Raw genomic sequence first — 24,267 nt, 5'->3', positions numbered from 1 at the left:
AGTGTGTGCTCCCTGGTCAGTGTGTGCTCCCAGGTCAGTGTGTGCTCCCTGGCCAGTGTGTGCTCCCAGGTCAGTGTGTGCTCCCTGGCCAGTGTGTGCTGCCAGGTCAGTGTGTGCTCCCTGGCCAGTGTGTGCTGCCAGGTCAGTGTGTGCTCCCTGGCCAGTGTGTGCTCCCAGGTCAGTGTGTGCTTCCTGGTCAGTGTGTGCTCCCATTCAGTGTGTGCTCCCTGGTCAGTGTGTGCTCCCAGGTCAGTGTGTGCTCCCTGGTCAGTGTATGCTCCCATTCAGTGTGTGCACCCATTCAGTGTGTACTCCCTGGTCAGTGTGCACCCATTCAGTGTGTGCTCCCTGGTCAGTGTGTGCTCCCATTCAGTGTGTGCTCCCTGGTCTGTGTGTGCTTCCTGGTCTGTGTGTGCTCTTTGCCCAGGGCCTCTTGCTCTGCAGTGGTCCTGAGGCTTGTTCCTGCTCTGGTGTCCCAGTTGCTGGGTCTAATGACTGCAGAGTAGTAGCTCTTTGTGGTTAAATCGTACTTCACTTATCCGTTCTCCTTGGAACTGTGTCTGACTTCTATGAAAACCACAACCAAACAAATGCTGCTTCGAACATTCTGGAATAAATCTCATGTTAGACACGGATCCTCATATCTCATGGGTAAAGGCCCGAGGGTGGAGTTCCTGGGTCATAGGTTTGGCTTACATTCAACTATGCAGGAATTTCAGCACATGAGAAGGAGGTGCATAGCTGGCATGGGGACTGGGAGTCAGTGGCTGCCCTGCTTGCCTGTAGTAATTTTGGGGATACACATGGGATCAGTGCCTTGTCTGGACCAGGGTAGAAGTTTTCACAACTGATTTAGAGACTGTCAGTGGTGTATGTCCTTTGTGTGGCCAGGTGGCAGGTGGTGCCCATGTTCATGAACTCTCTTTATGAGTACTGGAGACTTCTTAGAGGTCTTCCCTGAGTGTGACAGCTGCTGACTCTGTAGTTGTAGAATCTGAGGCCTGGGGCAAAGTCCTGTCTTGATCAGAAATGTCGAAAGGAAGGACTTGTTATCCCTGAGTCCAGCTAACTCCGAGGTCTCAGTCCCATCCCCCACCCTGGAGGAGTGGCAGGAGGTGGGTCCTGCTTTGAAGATCAGCCAGAAGGGTCAGCTCCTCCCACAGTAAGGAGATGCAGACAGTGCAGGGGACAGACTAGGGGACAGCAGATGGCTTCCCATATGGCAGAGAGCACATCCCCTGCTGATGGAGACGGTTGTATGAGGGGCAATGAGGGGGAGGGGTAGTGGCAAAAGCCTAATCAAGGCACCTGATTGGTTAAGTAGTTGAATCATATGCGAAGGGCAATAGAGAGCTTCAGCAGGTACTAGAGGTCACGTGAGGACATTCATGGTTAAGATGAGACCCAAGGGGAGCCACCTGGAGGCAGAAACCAGCCAGGAGTGTGTGTGTGTGTGTGGGGGGCAGTGGTCAGGGAAGTTCATACCACTTTGTCTTTCTCATGGTGTTCCCTCTGCCATGGTCCCTGTTGCACCTTCCTCATCCAGCACAAGTCCCCTTCCAGTCAGCAGTTGCTCTCTGGGGCCTCCTTCCCACTGGCATGAGTCTGTGTTGCTTCTCATTGTTTTGAGCTGAAGTAGCAAGCTCAGTTCAGAGGGCACTCAGTCAGCCAGCTCCCCTAAATGAAGTTCACGTGGCTGCCTGTTCTCTGATCTAGATGATGGCAGCCTGGTGAGGTTAGGGTTAGGGCAGAGGAGGGCTGGAACAGGCACACAGGCTGGGCAGATGTTTACTGAGGCCCTGGTTTGTTCTGCTGATCCCCTGTGTAGAGAATGCTGAAGCAATTGCCCAGCGGCCAGCCTACTTTCCCAGTGGCATGTGTAGCTTCAGCAACTTTCTTGTTCACCAACTCAGAGTGTTCTCAGCCCACTCATCCAGGACCCTCTTGTAGTGATTGGGAGGTAAAGGTTTGTGTGGTGTCCCTGGGACCAGCCCTACATTTCCTCATCTGAGGGTCAACATGGGACTCAGACATTCCAGGTTCAGTGGGTGTGTCGCAGAAGTCAGGCTGGTCATTGCGTGGCGGGGTGGAGGTGTATGGCACATTCCACTCTGCAGAGGAGAGATGGTGTGGGTTAATTGAGTTCCACACGGGCTGTTAAAAATAACAGCAGGGTCATAGGCTGTCCTTGCAGGTCACCCTAAGGCTGACTGAAGCCAGAGTGCTGTGTCCTTGGAGGAATATGCCTGTGGACAACAAGAACAGGACCGAAGGGGCAAATGAACCACCATGGGTGCCCAAGATCTCCTCCCTAAGCCCAGATGGGGCTATTGGCATCCATGCATGGTGGTCACAGTATGAAGGCTCATTTCCTGGGTCCAAGCATGTCTGGACTGGGTATGAGACCAGAACAAAGGGTCCTAGGAGGACGCTTTGTCTTAAGCCTTCTTATGCTCATGTCACACACACACACACACACACACACACACACACACACACTAGGGTGTGTGAACACCCAGATTATCTGCAGTCTTTCCATGCCCCTGAAAATTAGTACACATTCTATTGCCTGGCTTTTCCAGAGTTGCTCCCCCACCTCAGCCCTGTAAGGAATTCAGGGGGATTCAGTTTGCATTTTGCCTAGGCGTGTGTTCGGGTGGAGATTGGGGTTGATGAGATAAGGAATTTTGGATTTGCCACCCGTCGGTGGAGACACCCTAGAGTTAAACCACTTCCTTAGAAAGCAGCTTTGGGAACCCCTTACTTTCTTGATAAAAGACTTTGAACAGATTCAGCCTGGAGATGACGGAGTGTTGGGGAGCAGGTCTTCAGTGTTCACCAATGTTCTCTCCCCTGCCTTTTAAACTCTGAGGTAAATACTTTTTATCAGCTCCACCAGAAAGAAGCTCCTTTTGAGATTTTTGCCATTCATGCTTTACCGTAGTGAAGCCCAGTGTTAATCAGTAACTGGACCCAGCTAAAGAATCCTGTCTTTGTTGACATGCAAGTTCACCACTCAAGATTTCTTAAAAATACTGAGAAGGTACCTTGTTAGCACCGTAGGCAGCCCGTCAGTCTCATAAAAACGCTGAGGAGAATGATGGGTTTTGAGTTTAAAAGATCTTAAGAAGTCTTCAGAAAAAAACTTTTCTCCTTTCTCCCTGGAAGCCTCCAAGGCTTTTCCTGCGTGTTACCCGTGGTGCAGGAGCTGTGCTGAATGGGGTGTTGGGTCCTGGAGGTGTCCCTGTGGACACCAGCTGCCAGACTCCTCCAGAGGCTGTGCTGGGCAGCGGTGCTGCCTTGCTCTTTCCCGGGCTCCTTCACACCTCAGAGCATTTGCCTGCTTTTGCTTTTTCTTTCTGGGAGCAGAAGCTTTGTCCATGAAAATAGTCACACGGAATTTGTTTAGGTGGTTTTTGTTGTTGGTTTGGTTTGGTTTGGTTTGGTTTGGTTTGGTTTGGTTTTTGTTTTTGTTTTTGTTTTTTTGAGACAGGGTCTTACGCTATAGCTCAGGCTAGTCCTGAACTCATGACGTAGTCCAGGTTAGCTTCCCATGTTGATCCTCCTACCTCACTCAGCCTTCCAAGTGCTGAGATTTGTATGAGCCACCATGGCCGGCTACGCTGTATCAGTCAGCTACAGCTACGCCGTATCAGTCAGCTACAGCTACGCCGTATCAGTCAGCTACAATTACGCTGTATCAGTCAGCTACAGCTACGGTGTATCAGTCAGCTACCCTAGATTGTATCAGTGCCGGTGCTATTGGTTCTGATGTGGCTTTTGATGGGTATTTGGAATCCTAATATTTGTTCCATAGCACTTTGAAAATGATCGTCTCCCAGGAAGGGAAAGGTGGAAGGGCGGCCGCTACTCAGCCCTTTAGCAGGCGGCTGCATCAGCATGCTGGGCTTCAGAGTGTCTTAAGGGAGAAGAAGCTAGACTAGGCCTGTGCTGGCACTACCTGTTCTGTGACTGTATCCTTATGCTGCCTCATCCTGGCGTCTAAGAGAAGCTGTAGCCCATAAGTTCCTGGCATGGGATAGCACCTGTCTGTAAGACAGTGATGCAGCTGTCCGCACTTGGGAGATGCCCTTCAAGGTCAGAGAACCATTTACGCATCTGTCTTGGGACATCTTTTCTACTAAGGAACTCTGCAGAGGATTGTGTTATGAGCTCACAGCTTTGCCTTCACAGGCACCTGCATAAAGTTGGAGGTTGTGTCCAGGTTCCCTAGCTTGGGGCACACGGTGTGCTGGGAAACTGCCCTTTCCTGGACATAGGACAACACTTTCTTACTAGAGTTCAGCTAGAGAAAGGTGAACCCAGACATTCTATCTGCCTGCCCTTCCTTCCTGTTCCCCTTTCCCAGGTCCCTGTGGTGGCAGGGACCTGTTCTTTTGCTCAGTGTGCGCCCAGCCAAATGGGTGGTAGAAGCACGTTCTTCAGCTTCCTAGCAGTTCCAGCAGCCATGCAGCGGCCTCTGAGGACCGCACCCTCCCAGGCATGTTTACCGTTAACTTGGAGGGGTCTAGCTCAGGTAGAAAAGAGCTCCACATTGGCCTTATTTTTTAGATGGGAAATCAGGCTTTCATGCAAGAGTGAAGAAGGCTGCCCAAGGCCGTGTGGCCTCCCATATTCTCCATGGCTAGTCTGGAAGTCCCCTGATGAGCAGAGAGCCTAAGTGGGAAGCTGGGCCCAGACAGTCTCTCTCAGCCTTGGCAGTCCTGACCCTCACAGTTCCCGTCACTAGAAGTTTCCTGTACATTCCATTTGCCAAATTCCTGTCTGGTATGGATTTTCAGCTTTGATGAACAAGCCCACAGAATCTAAATGCAGGGACATTTAGTGACCTTGTATGTCTGGGGCATGCTGCCTCTTCTGAGTTATAACCACAGATCATTTCCTCTTCAGCAGCTGGACCAGTGTGATGGTGGTGCTGATGGTGTTGGTGCTGATAGTGATGATGATGGTAACAACACCTAGAACTTGTATTGGGTGCTTGCCACTGGGTGCACCAGGTTTGATGGGTATTTTTTACTTAATCCTCATAGACAAAAATACGTCACCGTGGTTACCCAGCCTCATTTTCAGGTAAGTAAAATGAGGCTCCAAGAAGAAAAGTTGCACACAAAGGCCTGCATCAGGGAAGTGGCCAGGCCAGAGTTTGAACTCTCCCTTTCCTGACTCTGTTCTTAGACTTCTATGACATCAAATTATCCCTTACATGGATCTTAGAGGTTTTTAATTAGTAGTTTAATATTAAGTAAACATTTTAATATATTTTAAATTACATATTTTAATAAAATATATACAAAACACAATGTAACATAAAATTAAATATTAATTAATGATTACTAATAATTATCTAATTAATAACCAATTAATAGCTTAAAAATTAAGGGTTTTGTTCCATTCTGTAGCCCAAGGAAGGCAGAGCGATGAGGTTGACTGAGCTTGGAGCACAAGTGGCCATTGCCAGGACGTGGGGATGCCCTGATTGCCCCCATTTTTTTTGCTCATATGCGGAGTGGTGATTTTCATTTATATCTGTTATGATTTAGATGTGTCTCCATATTTTATACATTATAAAATTAATGCCCAACACAGCAATGTTGAAAGGTGCTATGCTGAACTCATAGATCAGTGCCTAGCCCAACTGTCATCAGAGAGGCCTCAATCAGCAACTGATGGGAGCAGATGCAGAGACCACAGCCAAACCAGCCAGACATTAGGCAGAGCCAGAGGAACCCTGCAGAAGAGGGGGAGGAAGGATTGTAGGAGCCAGATGTGTCGAGGACACCCTGAGAACAGGGCCCACAGAACCAACCAAGCAGGGCTCACAGGTGTTCACAGAGACTGAAGTCACAAACTCTACATGGGTCTAAGCCAGATCCTCCACATCTACCTTAAAGTTGTGCAGCTTGGTGATTTTGTGGGACCCCTAACCATGGCAGCAAGTGTGCCTCTTACTCTTCTGCCTACACTTGGAGCCCTTTTCTTCCTACCGGGTCACTACTTCCAGTCATGCTATGGGAGAAGGTCTTTGTCCTCTCTTATTGTATGTTGTTAGGCCATGTTGAGTGGATATCTCCGGGAGGCTTTTTTTTTTTTTTTTAAATGGAGGAGAGGTTGATGGTCATGGGGGATGGAGGTGGAGGAGGGACTGGGAGGAGTGGAGAGAGGGGAAACTGTGGTCAGGATGTAATTATGAGAGAAGAATAAAAATTAAAATAATGAATGGAGGAAGTGCCCAGCCCTACATATTGTATGGACAATACCTGTCTCACGGGTTCAGTGGGTGGAATGCAAGGGTAGAGGCCTTCAGTCAGAGAACCCCAAATCCCTCTAGGCAGCACCCAGACCACTTTTGTGAGCTTCACATAACAATCTCTCAGTTTGCATGTAGTGTTCATTCAGTGAGAACGTCCCTGACCAACCGACCTCTGGGCTTGTACACCCCCAGTCGTTTCTAACTAATAATTCAGGTTTGAATAAAGGAAATGTGTGGATGGTTTACTGGGGTTGCAGGGTGTAGTCTGTCACCAGAGGAAGCTGCAGCACGAACTCAAGGCCGGAATTTGGAGGCAGGAACCTAAGAGGAAACGGAGGAGTGCTTCCAACTGACTTGCTCAGCCTACTTTCTTACAGGATTCAGGACTGCCTGCTGGGGAATGGTGTACTGCCCACAGTGGGCTGCACTCTCCCATAGCAATAATTAATTAAGAAAATGCCCTTCAGTCCAGTCAATGCTTCAGTTAGGGTCTCCTCCTCCCAGGTGACCCAAGTCTGTGTCAGGCTGACAAGGAATAACCAGGACAACAAAGGTAACCGTAGACGTCTGATCCTTTGCATCTACAAGTCAAGCGCTGTGCTTATGGGGTGTGCTGCTCCACCGACTGAGCCACACACCCTCCCATATTATTCTCACCCAATTCCTAGTCGAGTATTGTTTCATCTATGACTATTTGAGGCTGTCTCTCTGAAGGACATTTTCGTTTTTAAGGATTCTATAACTACACTCTGAATAATAAACCATTAACATCATCAAAATTTGATCAGTGTTTACATTTCTCATCATCTCATGAGTTAAAAAAAAATTTCTGATCCCATAAGAGTCCATAGGTTGCAATCCCCGTGGTTGATGTGTTTTGGGTTCTTTAAAGCTGTAGCAGTTGATCTCCGGGGCGGGCAGTCAGGCACTGGGAACTCCCTGTGGGCTCACATTTAGGGCCTTAGACCTGTTGGAGGAGTGGGACGTGCTGAAGAATCCACTTTAGTAAGTGCTCTGGGGAGTGCTAATGCCTATCAGGCTGAGAACCTCTGATCCATGTCCCAACCCTTGCCTTTTCCTTGGTGGTTGTTTCTTGGAGAAACCCAGTTTAGCACTCCTGGCACCTGAGCGTTGCCAAGCACAGGTGAGCAGAGTCCTTTCTTCTGGTACTCAAACCAAAAGGGCTGACTTCGGGGGATGGGGCCTGGAGGACAGGGCAAGGTTGCCTCGCTAAAGAAGCGGGGAGACTCTCCTAGGTGGTATCAGGCATGTAACTATGATAGTTTGAATGAGGAATGCCCCCCATAGGCTCACATGTTTGAACACTTAGTCCCTGTGTGGTGGTGTGAATATACTTGGCCCAGGGAGTGGCACTATTTGGAGGTGTGGCCTTGTTGGGGTAGGTGTGGCTTTGTTGGAGGAAGTATGTCACTGTGGGTGTGGGCTTTAAGACCTTTGTCCTAGTCCTTTGGCCTGGAAGCCAATCTTCTCCTGTTTGCCTTTGGAACAAAATGTGGAACTCTCAGCTCCTCCACCATGCCTGCCTGAATGCTGCCATGTTCCCGCCTTGATGATAATGGACTGAACCTCTGAACCTGTAAGGCAGCCCCAATTAAATGTTGTCCTTATAAGAGTTGCCTTGGCCATGATGTCTGTTCACAGAAATAAAAACCTAAGACAGGAACCAATCAGGCAGTGTCCTGGGATCCCTGAGTAGATGTGGTGTGGCTGGACATGGGGCAGCAGAGGCCAGAGATGGAGGCTCGTAGGCTGTAAAGTGTCAGAGCTATCAGTGGGCAGGGATCTCCCTCATTGGACTAGACATTAGGGAGCCCCTGACAGGATTCCTGAAGCAGAGGGATCTCAGCTCTGACCAGAGGGCTCTGACTGCAAGGTGGGTGTGGCTTGCACTGCCAGGCCCAAGCCAGTTCTATGACCAAGGCTAAGAGGGTCTGGAAAAGGCTATGGTAGTAACTTTGCAGAATGTGAACTAAGAAATGAGAGGTGTTAGAAACAGAAATGATAGGGCTTGGGGACAGAATGAGAGGAGGAAGGGGGAGAGGGAATAGGAGAGAGAGAGGGTGGGGGAGGGGAGGGAGATGGAGAGGAGACAGAGACTGAGGACCTCTTTGTCTGGGAACAATGATGGTTCCTCTGGCAAAAGGGGTGTCTGAGGAGCGAGGCATATCTGGCTGATTTGAGAGTTGATTCTTCATTTTAGTGGCAATCTGGCAGGTGCATTTCTATTACACTGACTGAGAGTTTAGAGCCTCAGTTAGGAAGGACCTCATGTTCCCCCAAGTCTGTGGATCATAGTCACCAGGTCCTCACCTGGGCACACATAAATATCCGTCTATCCATCTGTTTTAATGTCTTTTCCCGATCCTGTGATGAAACACCCCAACAAAAACAACTTAAGGGAGAGAGACTTTATTCTGGCTCAGAGCTGGAGGGTACAGTCCACCATGGTGGGGGAAATCATGGCAGCAGGAGCTTGAAACATCTGGTCACATTGTATCCAGTCAGGAAGCAGAGAGCAGTGATGAATGCTATATGCTTGAAACATCTGGTCACATTGTATCCAGTCAGGAAGCAGAGAGCAGTGATGACTGCTGGTGCTCAGCTCCATTTCTCCACTGATACTAGACAGTCCAAGAGATGAGACCAAGAACAGTGAGGTTTCCCCAGAGACACTTAGCTGGGCACTTTCTCCTCTCATGCTACCTGGGTAGCAGCCATGCGATGTGCCACCTACAGAGGAGCAGGTCTTCCCATTAGGACAATCAAGATCACTGCTTCAGGCATGTCCAGAGGCCAGGCGATTCTAGGTTCCATGAAGCTGACCATTAACCCTAGCCACCATACACATCCACACTTGCATATCTGTGCTCTCTTCAGTCTGTCTGTCCATTCACCCGTCCATCCAGCTATTCAGCTTTCCAACATTTGCAACCCTGTGACATGTCAGGTGCCAGGGGAATCAGACAGGAAGCAAGACCTGACCTCAGCTCACAGAACAGCGTGCACTGGGGGAAGCCGGTGGACAGAGCTATCTTGAGACTGTGTGGAGATTCTCTAAGTGCAGGGTGCTGGTGGCCTAGTGATACATGGTTGCTGAGTCTGACTTCTGCAAGCTGTTGGTCTAGAAGGTTTTTCCTCAAGGCTCCCAGCAGTAGCCTGCACATACTCAGGCACAAGTTGAAGGCCAAGGAGCCCGGGTTTGAACCTGGGTGTAAGAGGAGAAAGTGTGCTGCCTAGCTGAGTGTCTATGGGAACTCTGACTGGGGAAACCTCACTGTCCTGGGTCTCATCTCTTGGACTGTCCGGGAAGTCGAGGGGGTTGCTAGAAGACTCAGGCCATTGTCACAGACCCCATTTGGCCCATACTGGATGCTTCGGTTTCAACCACAGAGTACTCATTTACATAATTATGACGTAGCATCTGGAGAGCAGTTATTTTATACTCAGGATTCTCTGTATCGAGAGGGTCTCCCTGCTCACGCTAATAAAATTTCCATTTACTCTGGACATCAACCATGGTAATTAAAAAAAAAAATCCATCAATTATTTACTGAGATGAAACTTCAGCTTGGTGTAATGCATTAGTTCAGCTAGCCATGAAGCCTGTTCCAGGGCAATAAAAGAGTTTGTTTTTTTTTTTAATCCTCCTCCCCAAAAGACATTTTCCAGTAACCTACAAATGACCTTGAACAGATCAGTTTTCCAAGATGATGCTGCAAAGATGGTGTGTGAGGAGAGGAAGAGCAGGCTTCTGCACAGACTGTGATTTGGGCAAATGTCCCGGCCCGTGGGACACTTTATTCCATGGTCCTTGAGGGGGATCACAAACCTAGAGAGAAATGGGAATAAAGAGATGGAGACCATGCATGTTTGTCATAGTCTCTTTTACTAAGGGGAAATACTCAGGTTATATACAATTTGGAGAGGGGTGATCAAAGGTATACAGTGAGAGAAATAATTGGGAAGAGTTATTTGCAAGTCTAATACATTTAGTGATTCATCTAGGGTCCTTGGCGCCACTGCCCTGGGACATAGGGCTGCTTATCTAAGAATTCTATCTCAGAGTCCGGATCCTCCTAACAGTTCAAGGTGACAGCTCTGGGCAGCTCTGGAATGTGAGAAGACTCCCTCAGTCCTTGATGTCTGTTTAGGTCTTGCTGGTTCCCAGGAGTGGCCTTGCAGAGAGAGGGAAGGGCTCTTGACAAAGAATTATGTGGCTCTTAGCTGCATACTGTGAAAACACCTGGGCTGCGGGATGCCCTGGGTGTAAGATACCTGGGCTGTGGGATGCCCGAGATGTAAGATGCCTGGGCTGTGGGATGCCCGAGATGTAAGATGCCTGGGCTGTGGGATGCCCGGGGTGTAAAACGCCTGGGCTGCAGGATGCCCGGGGTGTAAAACGCCTGGGCTGCGGGATGCCCGAGATGTAAGATGCTGGGCTTTCTCAACCTGGTCTCTGACAGGCCAATACCTGCCATCCCAGGAAAGAAGAAATGGAGATTTTTAAAGTTGTGAACCTTAAAAAATAGCAGTCTTTGGAAAGTCCCCTTTATTTAATAGAAACATAAATCTGAGAGTCAGCAGAGAGAGAGAGTTCCTCAGGGAGGAAAGACTGTGATGAGACTGCCTGTCACACACATCTCACAGGAATCTGGAGCTCTGCAGTGTAAGGCCAGCCCAGTGGCTCCATCTCCATCTTTAAAAGCATCGCGTTTAGAGCATGAGATCAATTTCCATGCACCTCGCACCGCCGGGGAGTCTGCTCGCTGCCATTTGCTGACTAGTGTCCCCCACAGAGACAAGGGCAACAAGCAAGTTTATGAATTACGACTCCCTTCGCAAGACTTCATTTATTTATTTTCATCTTAAGAGTGCCTGCTCTGATGAAAGCCATTAGAGCTGGGAGCGACTAAAATGCGACCTGGTTGTTTTGGTTTTTTTTTGTTTTTTTTTTTTTTTTGTGTGCCTTGCATTTGTAGCTGGAACCAGATGAAACCCACATTTTAATCCCCGGGCCATTAAGGAAAGCCATGAGGGTTAAGCTGACTAGCTGTTCCCGGATGTCAGGCTCAGGTTCCAGCGTTGAGTAGCAGGAGACTCATTGGTTCAGCGTGCTTCTATCTGTTCATCTCTTACTTTGCTGCATAAGTACTTTGATTTCCTGTACCATTCTCTCTGCAAAAGCCATTTTAAGTGAACCAACAAATGTCGCTCTCACCTGATTTTATATTCAATAAACTATTTTTTTTTTAAGATAGTCTACATACCTAGTTGTATAAATTATCTAAGACATGGGCCGACTCTGCAGCTCAGTGGGAGAGAGCACTTTTGACATTTGTGAGGCTCTCGGTTCGATTCTTAGTACACAAAAAAAGTCATCTAAAATTATTGATGTGGGAAATGTGACAGTTACATTTACATTCACGAGAGAGCACCAGGCTCACTTCCTCTTAGCCTTGCTAGGGCTTCGCAGTTGACTGTTTGCATCTTTGAAATGGTCCCTGTCTTTCTAACTTCTGTGACTTCAATCTGTAGGGTTCCTCTCTTGTTCCTACCAAAGCTACTGCAGACAGTGGAACCTGAGAGGTGAAACCTAGTTAGGTCACATGGGGTCTTCGAAGGAGATATTGATATCCTTTCCTTCCCCTGCACATGTGTGTGTGTGTGTGTGTATGTGTGTGTGTGTGTGTGTATGTGTGTGGTGTGTGTAGTATGTGTAGTATGTGTGTGTGGTATGTGTATATGTTTGTATGTGTGAAGTATGTGGAGTGGTGTGCGTGTGTGTGTGTGTGTGTGTGTGGAGTATGTGTAGTATGTGTGTGTAGTATGTGTATATGTTTGTGTGTGTGGAGTATGTGTGTGTGGAGTATATGGAGTGTGGTGTGTGTGTGCAGTATGTGTGTGTAGTATGTGTTTATGGAATGTATGTTGTGTGTGTGTGGAGTGTATGTGTGTGGAGTATGTGTGGTGTGTGTGTGTATGGAGTGTGTGTGTGTGTGTGAAGTATATTGAGTGTATGTGTGTGTGGAATGTGTGTGTGTTTGTGTATATGTATATGTAGTATGTGGTGTGTGTGTGTGTGTGTGTATGTTGATGTGTAGTATGTATGTATGGTGTGTGGTATGTTTGTGTGTAGTGTGTGTGGTGTGTATGTATAATATGTATGTGTGATATGTGTGTGGTGTGTGTATATAGTGTATGTGTGTGTGTAGTATGTGTATATGTTGTATGTATGTGTAGTATGTAGTGTGCGTGTATGTAGTATATATGTGTAGTATGTTTGTGGTATGTATGTGTGTGTATGGAGTGTGTGTGTGGTATGTATAGTGTCTGTCGGTATTTCCTGGCCTACAGGAGGTGAGTGGACTTCCTCCACTGTCAAACATACCAAACAAAGAAAGCTGAGCCTATGTTTTCTCTTCTTCCAAGGCCATTAGTAGGAAACTTCCCACAGGTTGGGCTTTGGGTGTCACGATTGCTTGTTGTCTGAGTCTGTGTCCTATGGGGCTGTCACTGTACAGCAGCATGAACTGGTGGCACCTGGCATTTCCTTTTGTAGATGACCTTTGTCTAAGTGAAAGCCAGAGAAACAGTCTTGTCCCCCATACTTGTAGCCTCTCCTGGGCTCTTGTCCGCTATCTTCTGTCTAAAGGGAAAGATTTCAAGCTCCACGGTCTTAGTTATTGTGACTTGTATACAGCACGAAAGAAGTAGGTCCTGGCTGGGACTCAGTGCAGCAGAATTAAGCTTTCCGCTGAACCCTCTCAGGGAATACAGTAATGCCATTTCATTTCCCCATGAAGTTTAAACCTCGCTTTTGCACCTATCTATGAGAATGTCACCATTCCACCTTCCCCATCCAGACAGATCTGTTTGAAATCTGCACAGTACAGCTGACTTTTAATTTCTGATGGAAGAAGTCCATGAAATTCGCTGCCTCTCAGCCTAGAAAGGGATCAGCAAGTCAAATGATTTATTCAATACCGTGCCATATGTGTCGGGGGAGGGGAGGGTGGCAACTGCTTTCCCTATCCTTGATTTTTGCCCTCAGTATATCCTGGTGTCCCCTGAGGTCCAGAGCATGTGCATGTTCAATGCATGGCTCAACATGTGCTATTCTGCATGTCACAGGACAAAGAGAGCAAGCTTGAGAAGGACTGAGTGACAAGATAATCAGGACTAGGAGGCAGCAGGGGGTGTGCAGCCCCTGTGCTTTTAGCTTGTTTGCTAATTGCCAACACCAGATTTTCCGGGCAATTAGATGTTTGGTATCTTCCAAGACCTTCTGTGCGAATGTGGACACATGGCCTCAGGCCTTCGAGGTAGCAGGTGGAGAGAGTTTAGCTCCTGGATGGGTGGCAACTCGCCCAAGGTTGCCTCAGGGTCTTTGTATAAAGCGCAACCATCATCAACCAGGGGAAGGGTTGCTTGGCTGGGCCCCAGTGTTTAGGCACAGAGTCCTCAGGCTTTTATAAAAAGAGGTTCCCCGTGCTTGGAAGTGAGCAAAGCTGGGGGTGTTTTGCAGAGTAGCTGAGGAGCCAAGTCTACCTCATTCCCTTTTCAAGAGCAGTGGTCGTGGGTACGAATAGGAACAGGAAAGACTGTCCTCTGGTAAGAAAGGTAAGTTTTGTTGTTAGACAAGGCCTTAGGTAGCCCAGGCTGCCCTTAAACTCCCTATGTAACGTGGGGATGACCTTGAACATCTGATCCTCCTGCCTCCACCTTCACAGTACTGGGATTACAGGTGTGGTCACTCTGTGGTTCTGGGTGTCAAACCTGGAGCTTTGCACATACTGGGCAAGCACTCCACTAGCTGAGTTACATCATGAGCCCAAGATGAACGCTTAATAAATATTTTTATTATGGTAGAGTATACATAACACAGAGCTTCCCATTGAAACAATTTTATGTTTAATGTACAGTTAATGAGCAGCATGGTTTATGTTCACAACAGTGTGCCTGCCACAAGTACCGCTATTTGCAAAACTCTTCATTGTCCCAGTCAGGAGCTCTTGGGCTTCTGAAGCAATAACCCTTGGTCACCTTTCACCTACTTTCTGTCTTTTTGGATTTGCCTGTTTGGAATAGTTCATGCAAATGAAATTACATAGTGTTTCATATCTGTCCTGTTTCCACTCTTTCCTAGCTTGCTAGGTGTTACAGTGTGTGTGTGTGGGGGGGGGGATGTTGTACCGTTCCCGATACTATCCAGCCATGTTGGTGAACTCCTTCCGCTGTGGTTGGACACACCACAGTTGTGTTTCCAGTCTTGGTTATTGTGAATGCTGCTGCCATGAGCATTCACATACAAGTCTCTCTGTGAGTCCGTTTCCAAGTCTCTACCAGTTACATTGCTGGGATCACGTAGTTATTCTACATATGACATTTCAAGGAGCAGCCAAACCGTTTTCAGAGCAGCTGGCCCATTTACATCTCACCAGCAAAGCATCAGACTTCCAATTTCTGTACTTGATTTTCTTTCCTTTTAAAAATTATAGTCATCCTTGTGGGTGAAGTAGCATCTCATCGTAGTTTTTGGTAGGCCAGTTGGCTTCGAACTCAGAGACTCACCTGCCTCTGCCTCCCAGGTGCTCAGGTTAATGGTGTGCACCACCACAGCCTGATGTCATTGTCATTTTGATCTGCATTTCTCTGGTGGCTAATGAGGCTGGCCATATTCTCCTAAACTCATGGAGCCTCCGGGGGACGAGAAAGGCTATGAGCCCAGATAGGAAGTGACTTGCAGATAGGAGACTTCATTCTCTCATTCATGATCCATTTCACTCCTCAGCCTGCTAGGGAGCCACTGGAATAATGCTGTTTGAATTCCCACTGAGTAGAGAAAAGGCAATTCTGCAAGAGGCTGGGATTAACACAAAGCGGTTTAGCAGATGGAGCTATTCCTCATGCTCCCCCCCCCCCCCCGAGTGGAGAGCCTCTCCCAGATAGAGCCAACCCATCCACCGCCTACATGGAATTAAGCTGTGTATAAACTAGCAGAGTTTCCAGAACAGTGCCCGGCCCCTGGTTCTGGTGGGCATGAAGCATCTTGCTGCTCTCTCCCTGATTGGATGGCAGCTTCTGCCAGCAAGTCTTTGCTTGGTTGCTTCGAGGCCCTGCCAGCCCTGGGCAGTGGGCCTGGGGGCACTGTGGAACTTTTGAGCATTGACCAGGGACAGCGTGTCTTGTCCTGGGGTATCCCTGAGACTGCTCCAGAGCAAATGTCTGTACTTGAATCATTGCAACAGGACATTTATGCCACTTTGCCTTTGTCCCTCTGTCTGACCTCGTGTCCCTTGTGGGGATCAGTCCCTGGGCCACAGCAGCCAGCCCAGCTACCTTCTGGCTGCCACTTTTTTCCCTCCTGAGTGTCAGAAACCTCCAGCCTCCCTGAAGATGTGCGCTCAGTGTGCTCTCGAGGGCCTTGCGCCTTGGAAGGGGCAGGTGATGCATTGCCAGTCACCGGATGCCGTCCCTGGGGATTGCTCTCATGTCCCATATTCCATGAACAGGAATTGTTAGCCCTGGGGTCGGGCGGGTCCTCTGCACCTTTGGCAACCTGAAGGCTGTAGATGCTCTCCCAGAGTACCTGAAGACTGGCTTATCTTCTCCGTTGCAATAATTTCCTCCATGGGGAGACATAAGTAATCTGCCTGTCATGAAGTTCCAGTGACATGATCACTCTAAAGGCCAGGCTGGGGAGCCGGTGAGGTTACTAGGCACACAGAGCATGAGTTGAGGGGGTTGCTACAGGGACATGGGTGACCATGAAGTGGCCACACTAGAAAATCCATACCCAGCATGGGACGATGGCTTCTCCATGGCCACGTGAGAGGAGCTGCTTCTGTAATGTTTCCCAGCCTGTGTAACTCCAGAGCTTCCCAGCCTCCAAGGCTACTGCAAATAGGGCAGAATCATAAACAAATGTTGGGAGGAAAGACTGGAGGCTCAGGTGAGGGTCCGATGACCCCCCAATCCCTAGCTCTATGAGGGACTGAAATCCCATTGGGGTGGGCTCCCGAAAGCTGCCACAGCTGCTCTGATGAAGATACGTGCTTTGCTCAGAGGACCACAGTCTCCTGCACAGGACCCAGGTTGTGCGGGTCCACTGTGGAGTCTGCATTACAGAGCACTTTGCATCGCGGAGCTGATCCCTTCTGGGAACAGAGCAGTGTCTCCTGCTTAAGAGGGGAGATGGGTAGAGGCGAGGGTGGCAGTGACAGGCCTGGTGGTTGCTTAGAAAAAAGGGGGGCAGGAACATCCACTTGTTTAAGTTCTAAAGGTCAAGTGCAAGGGGTGCTGGCCTGGGCAGGGACGTCCTGCCTTCCTGGCTGGGGGCTGCCCTGTGCGGCATGGTAGTGGACTTTTTAAAACCCCTGCGTGTAGGAACAAAGCCACACTGGCCTCTCTCCTGCTCCCTGGGCTGGCCTGCGTCACTTTTAAGAAGCTAATTTTTGTCTTTCCTTTCAGAAACGGCCCCCACATCTGCATATTCCTCTCCAGCCCGGAGTCTCGGGGACACAGGAATAACACCTCTGTCCCCTTCCCATATCTTGGTAAGAAATATGTGTGTGTGTGTGTGTGTGTGTGTGTGTGTGTGAGAGAGAGAGAGAGAGAGAGAGAGAGAGAGAGAGAGAGAGAGAGTGTATGCATATGTATGTGTGCATGAGTGTGTATGTGTGTGTGTGCATGTGTGTGTTTGTGTGTGTGTGCGTGCATGTATTAGCTGCCTTCACTAGGCAGCCACTCACATCCCCCTGTTGTGTGCACATGGATGTGGTGGAAGCAAATGCACTCTGCCAAGCCTGCTTCCTATCCTGGGCCTGGGAAAGCTTTCTGAGGTGTGCCTGATGGATGCAGAGGCACCACCAGCCTGAGAGCAGTGTGAGCTTAGGGGGATCAGCTTTTGAGAGCCTAGAGTGGTGGCAGGGGTTCTGCAGTAGTGGGGAGACACGGGCTTCTGCCCCATGGCAGGTAGGTAGCATTTCCATAGTTAGCCCATATGCTAGCTCAGCTGATGAAGGGAGCCAATCTGCAGGGGGCACCCTCAGCCAGTCAGGGCTGCTTTCATTTCTCTGCAGGCCTCTCCCTCTCAGATGGGAGCTGGAGCTGGCCTGCTTGAGCAGGGGAGTCTGCCTGCAGTGAATGCCAAACTGGGCAGGGTGGAGGTTTCCTCTTGAAGATGAGGCCTGGCCCTCACCCTCCCGTGGCTTCCCATGCACTTGCAGAACGATGCTGACCCCGTCTCCGAGCAGCAGACCTTTCTCGTGGTGGTGGCCATCGACTTTGGGACCACGTCCAGTGGCTATGCCTACAGCTTTACCAAGGAGCCAGAATGTATCCACGTAATGCGGTGAGTATGGCAGGGGGAAGGGCACCAGGTGGTCTGGGCACCACACTTGTGTGGACTTGCAGGTAGGCTAGTCACTGGTGTGCGGGAGAACATTCTGATTCAGGTCTAGACTCCCTGTGCTACTTGCCAACGTCCAGACTACAGGTTTCCGTCTGTCAACCATCAGGTTAACTCTTACATAGTTTAGGGAGGGGCTGTGCAGTACAATTTAATCCCAGCTAGAGTGATTCCAGAGGAGCCAGAGGGTCCCTATATAGTACCTGTGATAGAGGTGATCCAAGAGCTAGCCACTTTCTGGTGACCTCGGGCAATTATTGAACCTGCTACACCTGTTTCCTCGCTCTAGAGCTGGGGATAAAGGCAGTATCTGCCTCGGGTGTTCTTTGTGCAAATTTAATGGGATTTTCTATGGAGTAAATCAGCATGTGTGGAAGATATGAGCAGGAAGGTGCCAGCCCTTCCCTGTGCAGAAAACACCCAGCCCCTGGGAAAGCAGAGAAGGGTGGACCTCAGCCTGGTGACCCTGAAGCTAAATGCCCTGGGGCATCCTTAATGCTTTCACCACTGTCCTTGGGGTCCCATGGGACAATGTCCCTGGAGATTCAGTGATCGACCTCAGAGGGAGACTTAGTGTTTGTCTAAAATCATTGAAAAAGTGACTCACAGCAAACCTGAGGCACTTAGCCGATTGGGATACGTGCAGTGTGACTGGGAGTCTGGCCAGAGACAGTGCCACAGCTATCTTAGTGGGAGACCCTCAAGAGGGAGGCACCCATCTGCTCTGTGTGGACCCATAATGGACGTGGCATGAACACGTTAGAACAGGTTAGAACTCAGCCCGGGCAGCAGTGACTCCCTTCCATACTGGACTGGGCCCGTGTCTGGCACTAAGGCTGCTCCCAGGTCTAGGCTTGGCAGGGAAGGGAACAGCGCGGGCTCCTGGAAGCCCTGGCTTCTGGAGGGCAGGAACCCCAAGCAAGGAGAAAAGAAACATGAGCAACCTGCCCGGGAGAAGGAAACATTTCTAGGGTTGAGCCGACCCCAGCCCTGCCTCGCTGCATGTCTGTGTCTGCCCACCTGTTTCCTCCTCTGGCCCTGTGTCTCCTCCTCAGGATGATCCCCATCTTGTCACTGTGGCTGCCACTGAGTTATGGAAGCTGTCTGGGGGTCCCACCTTCTTTCTCATGCATGCGTTCTTTCTTCTGGATGCTCCCTACCTGTAGCCACCTCCTCCTCAGCACCCCAGATCACTTTCCGAGCTCCCCCTTCCTGGGTCCCCTGGGCTCCCCACCATCACCATAGCCACTGGCTGCCTTGGCCTCTGGTCTTTTTGGCTTTCTCCCCTCTCTTCCTGAGTCTCTCTCAGCTCTGCCCCAGGCGAGGCGTGACCTCTGCACCGACCTGCCTTTGGGCTCAACAGCAGAGTCCCTGAGCTGTTGTTAGACTTGCACCTGTTCCCGTTATTCACAGATCTTTCCAGTCTAGTTCCACTGCTGTCCCAGCCCATCCCTCACTCTTCTTGTATGCACAGCATATCTTCTTGTGTGTACATCTTCTCGAGTACGCAGGCTTTGCCTGACCAAAGCCATCACTTAACCACCTGGGCCAGCTCACCTAAAGCAGCCTAAAGTGACCTTTCTTCTGAGATCTCTCCTGGGTCTTCTCTCCTGGGCCCCACAAGCTGTGGCTTCTGCCTTCCCTGGACCCTCAGATCATGTCCCTGGGATCCCTCTTTGTATCCAGCCAGGCATGTCTTGCTGCATTTGTTCAAACCAGTCTTATTTAGAAGAGGAATCCAGCTAGCTGTGTAGTCATATCAGCTGCCGAGTGCTTGCAAATGAAAAACAAAACAGTATATGGCCTACCAGGCTTATTGGAAAGTTGAAACATGATAAGCATGGTACCAATGTGTCACCAGCCTGTGGCACATAGTAGCTGCTCAGTAAACACTGAGTAAAAGGTGAACACAAAACTTGTCTTGGTTCTTGTCCCTTCTCCTTCTAACTGAGGTATGTCTGGATGTTAGTCAGTTGATACAGAGTGAGTCTGAGCTCTCACATCAATGGCAGACACACACAGTAGGCACTCTGCTCCACTGTGCTATGACTAGACTGAGGGTTTTCAGAGACCCATAACTTCTGCTTTTCCTTGGTGACAGGAGATGGGAAGGAGGTGACCCTGGTGTTTCCAACCAGAAGACTCCAACCACCATCTTGCTGACACCAGAGAGGAAGTTCCACAGCTTTGGGTACGCTGCCAGGGACTTCTACCATGACCTGGACCCCAATGAGGCCAAGCAATGGCTATACTTGGAGAAGTTCAAGATGAAACTCCACACCACAGGGGTGAGTTGATCTCTTTAGGGGAGCAAGGGACCACAGTGTATGGGGTATTCCACTTGAGTCCCCAGGTTTCTCTTAAACAGAGGTTAATGACCATCTAACTAGGTCTTGGAACAGCCTGGAAGGCTCCTCACATCCATTTGTCGGCTCACTGTGCATCCTGCTGTTGGGGTGTGGGGCAGGAGTTGTTGGGAGTATTTAGTTGTTTGTTTTGTTTAGGAAATTGACAGGCCAGAGAGCATTCCAGCTGTGTTGTAGGTGCAAGGTTCTGCCCCCTTGCTGCCCAAGGGGCTGTTGGGAGATCAGGGGCCCCTCTACCCACTGAGACCAACTCATGGCTGAAGACCTAAGTAGGGGAGGTGGGTCACGGCTGAGGCTATTTATTAACTGATCGGTTTGGAAATAATTACCAGTGGATCTTCTATTTGCCAGATGTAATTGTTTCAGATTCTTACTGCTGAGTAAGTTCATGCATTCTAACTCATTCTGAACTCTGGCTGGCTGGTTCAACTCAGTCTGTTTCTGGCCTAAATGCTTCTGCAAAACCTCTCTCTCTCTCTCTCTCTCTCTCTCTCTCTCTCTCTCTCTCTCTCTCTCTCCCCCTTCCCCTTGTCCCCTGTCCCCATCTCTGTACTATTCTCTAAAGCTGCCTCTCTTTCTTGTCTGTTCTACTGAGAGTTGGGCATACATCTCTGACTCATTTGGTCAAATCTATCTCTGATTCGTCACTTTGTCTGCCTCTCAACTAGATGTCACTTTCAAACATGGCTGCTTCCTTCTACAAACTAACTTTACCTTCATTATTTGGGATGAAAGGTGTGTCCTAAGAGCATGTCTGTATTCCAGCCATAGGGACTAAAGCTGTGCCATTCCAGCCAGATCACACAGACCCGGAAAGTCTTTGGATGTGACCCCTTGTCAGAGCAGCAATGCTGCTGGATCAAAATTCCTCTGCACACCAGTACTAACGGACAGGCAACCCTCTGTGTGCATGGAGCAAGAAGCTAGGTGCCTGCGGTAGTCATTAGCGGGCTGAATGACAGATCAATGGCCTCACTTCTAAACCTCTGAGCAAGCCAGTGTTCTGTGCGTGGCCCAGGTCAATCAGGCATCCCCATCCCAAAACTTCATGGGAAAGGTGGAAACTAGATGAAGACCGTAGACTCTGGCCACATGCCATGGGTTTCAATCCCACCCCTGATTCTTCTAAGACACTTAGTCCAAGCCACGTGACCTTGCTAGACCTCACTGTACTTCCTTTTTAAAATTTTATTTGCATAATTTTAATTGATTCTTTGTGATTTTTACATCATAAACAGCAAACCCCATTCATTTCCAGGTCATTCCCTATCTCCTTTCCATCCTGTAACCTCCTCCCCCATCTCCCCCCCAAAACCCCATCTGGCCATGGAAGCTGTGGTATGTCACAGTGTGTCAAACAGTACACTCTTTTGCTCAAACAACTTTACTTGCAAATGTTCGGTGCAGTGAGTCATTGGTCTGATTTGAGGCCTCTGGCTTCTGCTGCACATCAATCTTGGATTCTCACAGGGACTCCTCTTGGATATCCTGTTGTCCTGTGTCATGGAGATCCTGCAGCTTTGGATCTGTAGCACCAGCCCGTTCACATGTTCCAGCAGTTCAGAGAGTGGGTAGATGTTGGGGTGAGCCAGCTCAAAGAACTGGATCTGGGTCTGGGTAGTAGCTGAGTTAGTCAGCTTGCCAGCTCTCCCATGCCCGTGCCACCAGGGCCAGCTCTCCATCACTGCCCAGGCAAGGGATTGGGCCAACACTCGTGTGCCCACACCACCAGGGCCAGCTCACACTCCTTTTTAAAATGGAGACAGTTACAAGATGACATTCACGGGGAGCATAAGGATTGCAGTGATATAAATGCATGACGTTCCCAGAGGAAGGAAAGTTCTAGTCGGATGGTAGCTTCCATTAGCATCTGAGGGGACAGCAAAGGGGAGGCAGGAAAACCACCATTGGCACCTCACCCTCCAGGGCTCAAGGCTTACATGAGGTTGCATTTCTCCTGGCTGAAAAGGACTCGCACATTTTTTCAGAAGGGACCCAATGCTCATGGTCAGGATTGGGCAATGTAGGCACAGGGCGAACGGTAGCTTCTCGGGACTCTGCTGCCTCCCCAAACCTGAGAATCTAGAAGCTGGGCGCCTTTGCTGGGCACCAGGAGAATGGGGCACTGACCGGGAGCAGAGAGCATGAGCAGATGGTTTAGGATATAACCCAAGGTTCCACACAGACCCATTAGTAACTCGTGGCCCTGCCTCAAAACAACGGCAAAGCCTGGCTATCTATCCTACATCAATCTGATTAATTTGTTCCTCACACTGATAAGTGGGTTAGTCCAGGAGCTTCCTTCCACGCCCACCCATCCTCTCCCCCCGCCCGGGGACCCTGCTCATCATTTTTTTGATGACCTCTTTCCACCCACCATCTGGTCTCTGCACTGCATCCCCTGTCAGAGGACCATGCACGGCAGCTGCTTTGGCTCCTGGCAGAGCCAGAGAGGCAGCCTGGCTTTCAGCAGATTAGACAGAACTGGCCTTAAAATAGGAGCTCTTCTATTTCAGGGACTTGGCTGGCAGCTCGCCGGGGAAGGAGAGATTGCTGTGCGTTAGCGTCCCGCTTGGCAGTGAAGTGGCATGATTCAAGCTGTCACAGAGCTCCCAAGGGTGACCCATGTCTGGAAGTTGCATGTGAACTGCACCAGGCTTGGCACCTGCTCTCCATCCCCAGGACTTGCTAAGTGCCCTCTAGAGAGGCTCCAGCTCCCGAGGATATAAGAAGGGGAGAGAAGGGAGGGAAGGAAGGAGGACACAGTGAAGGTGGCGCTGGGGAGAACCCCCAGAGCTTTAATAGAGTAAGGAGACATTACTGCCTGGTCCCTTGCAGGGTTGGGGAGCACACCATTGTCTCTGCCTTTCTCAACATAGGGAAGCAGGATTCTTCTGCCATTCCCAAACCAAAGGCACCGTTCCCCTTAACTGCAGTCACATCTTTCTCCCTGTAGGACCTTACCATGGACACAGACTTAACAGCGGCAAATGGCAAGAAGGTTAAAGCCCTTGAGATCTTCGCTTATGCCCTGCAGTACTTCAAGGAGCAGGCTCTGAAGGTAAAGCCCAGCGGCAGTCAGCCCTGTGTTAGGCCAACCGTGGGTTGCTGCACCTGCCCCGGAGGTGACTGACTGCTCAGCAAAGCCACAGAAGAGGGCATCGGATCCCATTACGGATGGTTGTGAGCCACCATGTGGTTGCTAGGAATTGATCTCAGGGCCCCTGGAAGAGCAGTCAGTGCTCTTTAACCACCGAGTCATCTCTCCAGCCCCTGAATGTGTTCTTAGGCAACGCCGGTGGAAAGGTGAAATAGTTCAGCATTTTGGAACAAATTTGGCAGTTCCTAAAAAAAGACAAACACAGAGACATGACCAAGCAATTCCACTCCTAGGGAAATGAAAACACACGCACATAAAACTATTTACATTGAAAAAATTCATAGCAGTGTTATTTATAAAAACTAAAAAGCGGAGAGAAGTCAAATGTCCGCCAACTGATTGATAACCGAATGTTACTCAGCCATAAGAAGAGATGAAATACGGATGCATATCATGGTCAGATAAACCTTGCAAACATCATACAAAATAAAAGAAACAATACATAAAAGCCTCGTCATATAGTTAATTCCCTTTGCATGAAGTGCTCATAATAGGGAGACCCACAGAGTCAACAGTCCCTCTGGAGTTCCTGGTAAAGGACTGACTGCTCAGCAAAGCCACAGGAGGGGTGTCCCAGGGCATGTCCCGGGGGTCTCCTCACCTCCTACACTTTTATTCTTCTCGGCATTAGGAGCTGAGTGACCAGGCAGGGTCAGACTTTGAGAACTCTGACGTCAGATGGGTCATCACGGTGCCTGCCATCTGGAAGCAGCCAGCCAAGCAGTTCATGAGAGAAGCTGCCTACCAGGTGAGGGATGTTGGGATGGGGGGGGGTGCAGAGGAGACAGAGCCAAGATTCCCACAGTGGCGACTGTGACTATGCTCAGATATCTCCCAGCACCCACCGGCTTCCTATGGAGTATGCGAGGAGTCATGGGTAAAGGGTCTTCTTGTGCCTCAGCTTCCTGGGTCAGCCTAACAGAGGGATTGCTCTCTTCTCTCTCTTCTCTCTCTCTCTCTCTCTCTCTCTCTCTCTCTCTCTCTCTCTCTCTCTCTCTCCTCTTCTCTCTTCTCCTCCCCTCCCCTCTCCTCTCTTCTC

General features: G+C 49.5%; 1 protein-coding gene across 4 annotated transcripts in view; it reads left to right on the top strand.

Annotated features, from left to right (window-relative positions):
• Hspa12a (heat shock protein family A (Hsp70) member 12A) overlaps positions 1-24,267 on the top strand; it is a 153,842-nt gene that overhangs the window by 103,969 nt on the left and 25,606 nt on the right. For all 4 annotated transcript variants that reach the window (XM_029537329.1, XM_021192545.2, XM_021192526.2 and 1 more), the window contains 5 exons: positions 16,763-16,848; positions 17,521-17,645; positions 19,804-19,990; positions 23,025-23,129; positions 23,860-23,976. In XM_029537329.1, the coding sequence (XP_029393189.1) occupies positions 16,763-16,848; positions 17,521-17,645; positions 19,804-19,990; positions 23,025-23,129; positions 23,860-23,976 (620 nt within the window). The remainder of the gene's footprint in view (positions 1-16,762; positions 16,849-17,520; positions 17,646-19,803; positions 19,991-23,024; positions 23,130-23,859; positions 23,977-24,267) is intronic.

This window comes from Mus pahari, chromosome 1, assembly GCF_900095145.1.
Source record: "Mus pahari chromosome 1, PAHARI_EIJ_v1.1, whole genome shotgun sequence".
Classification (NCBI taxonomy): domain Eukaryota; kingdom Metazoa; phylum Chordata; class Mammalia; order Rodentia; family Muridae; genus Mus; species Mus pahari.
The sequence above is the reverse complement of the archived record's forward strand: the minus strand, read 5'-3'. Positions and strand labels throughout refer to the sequence as shown.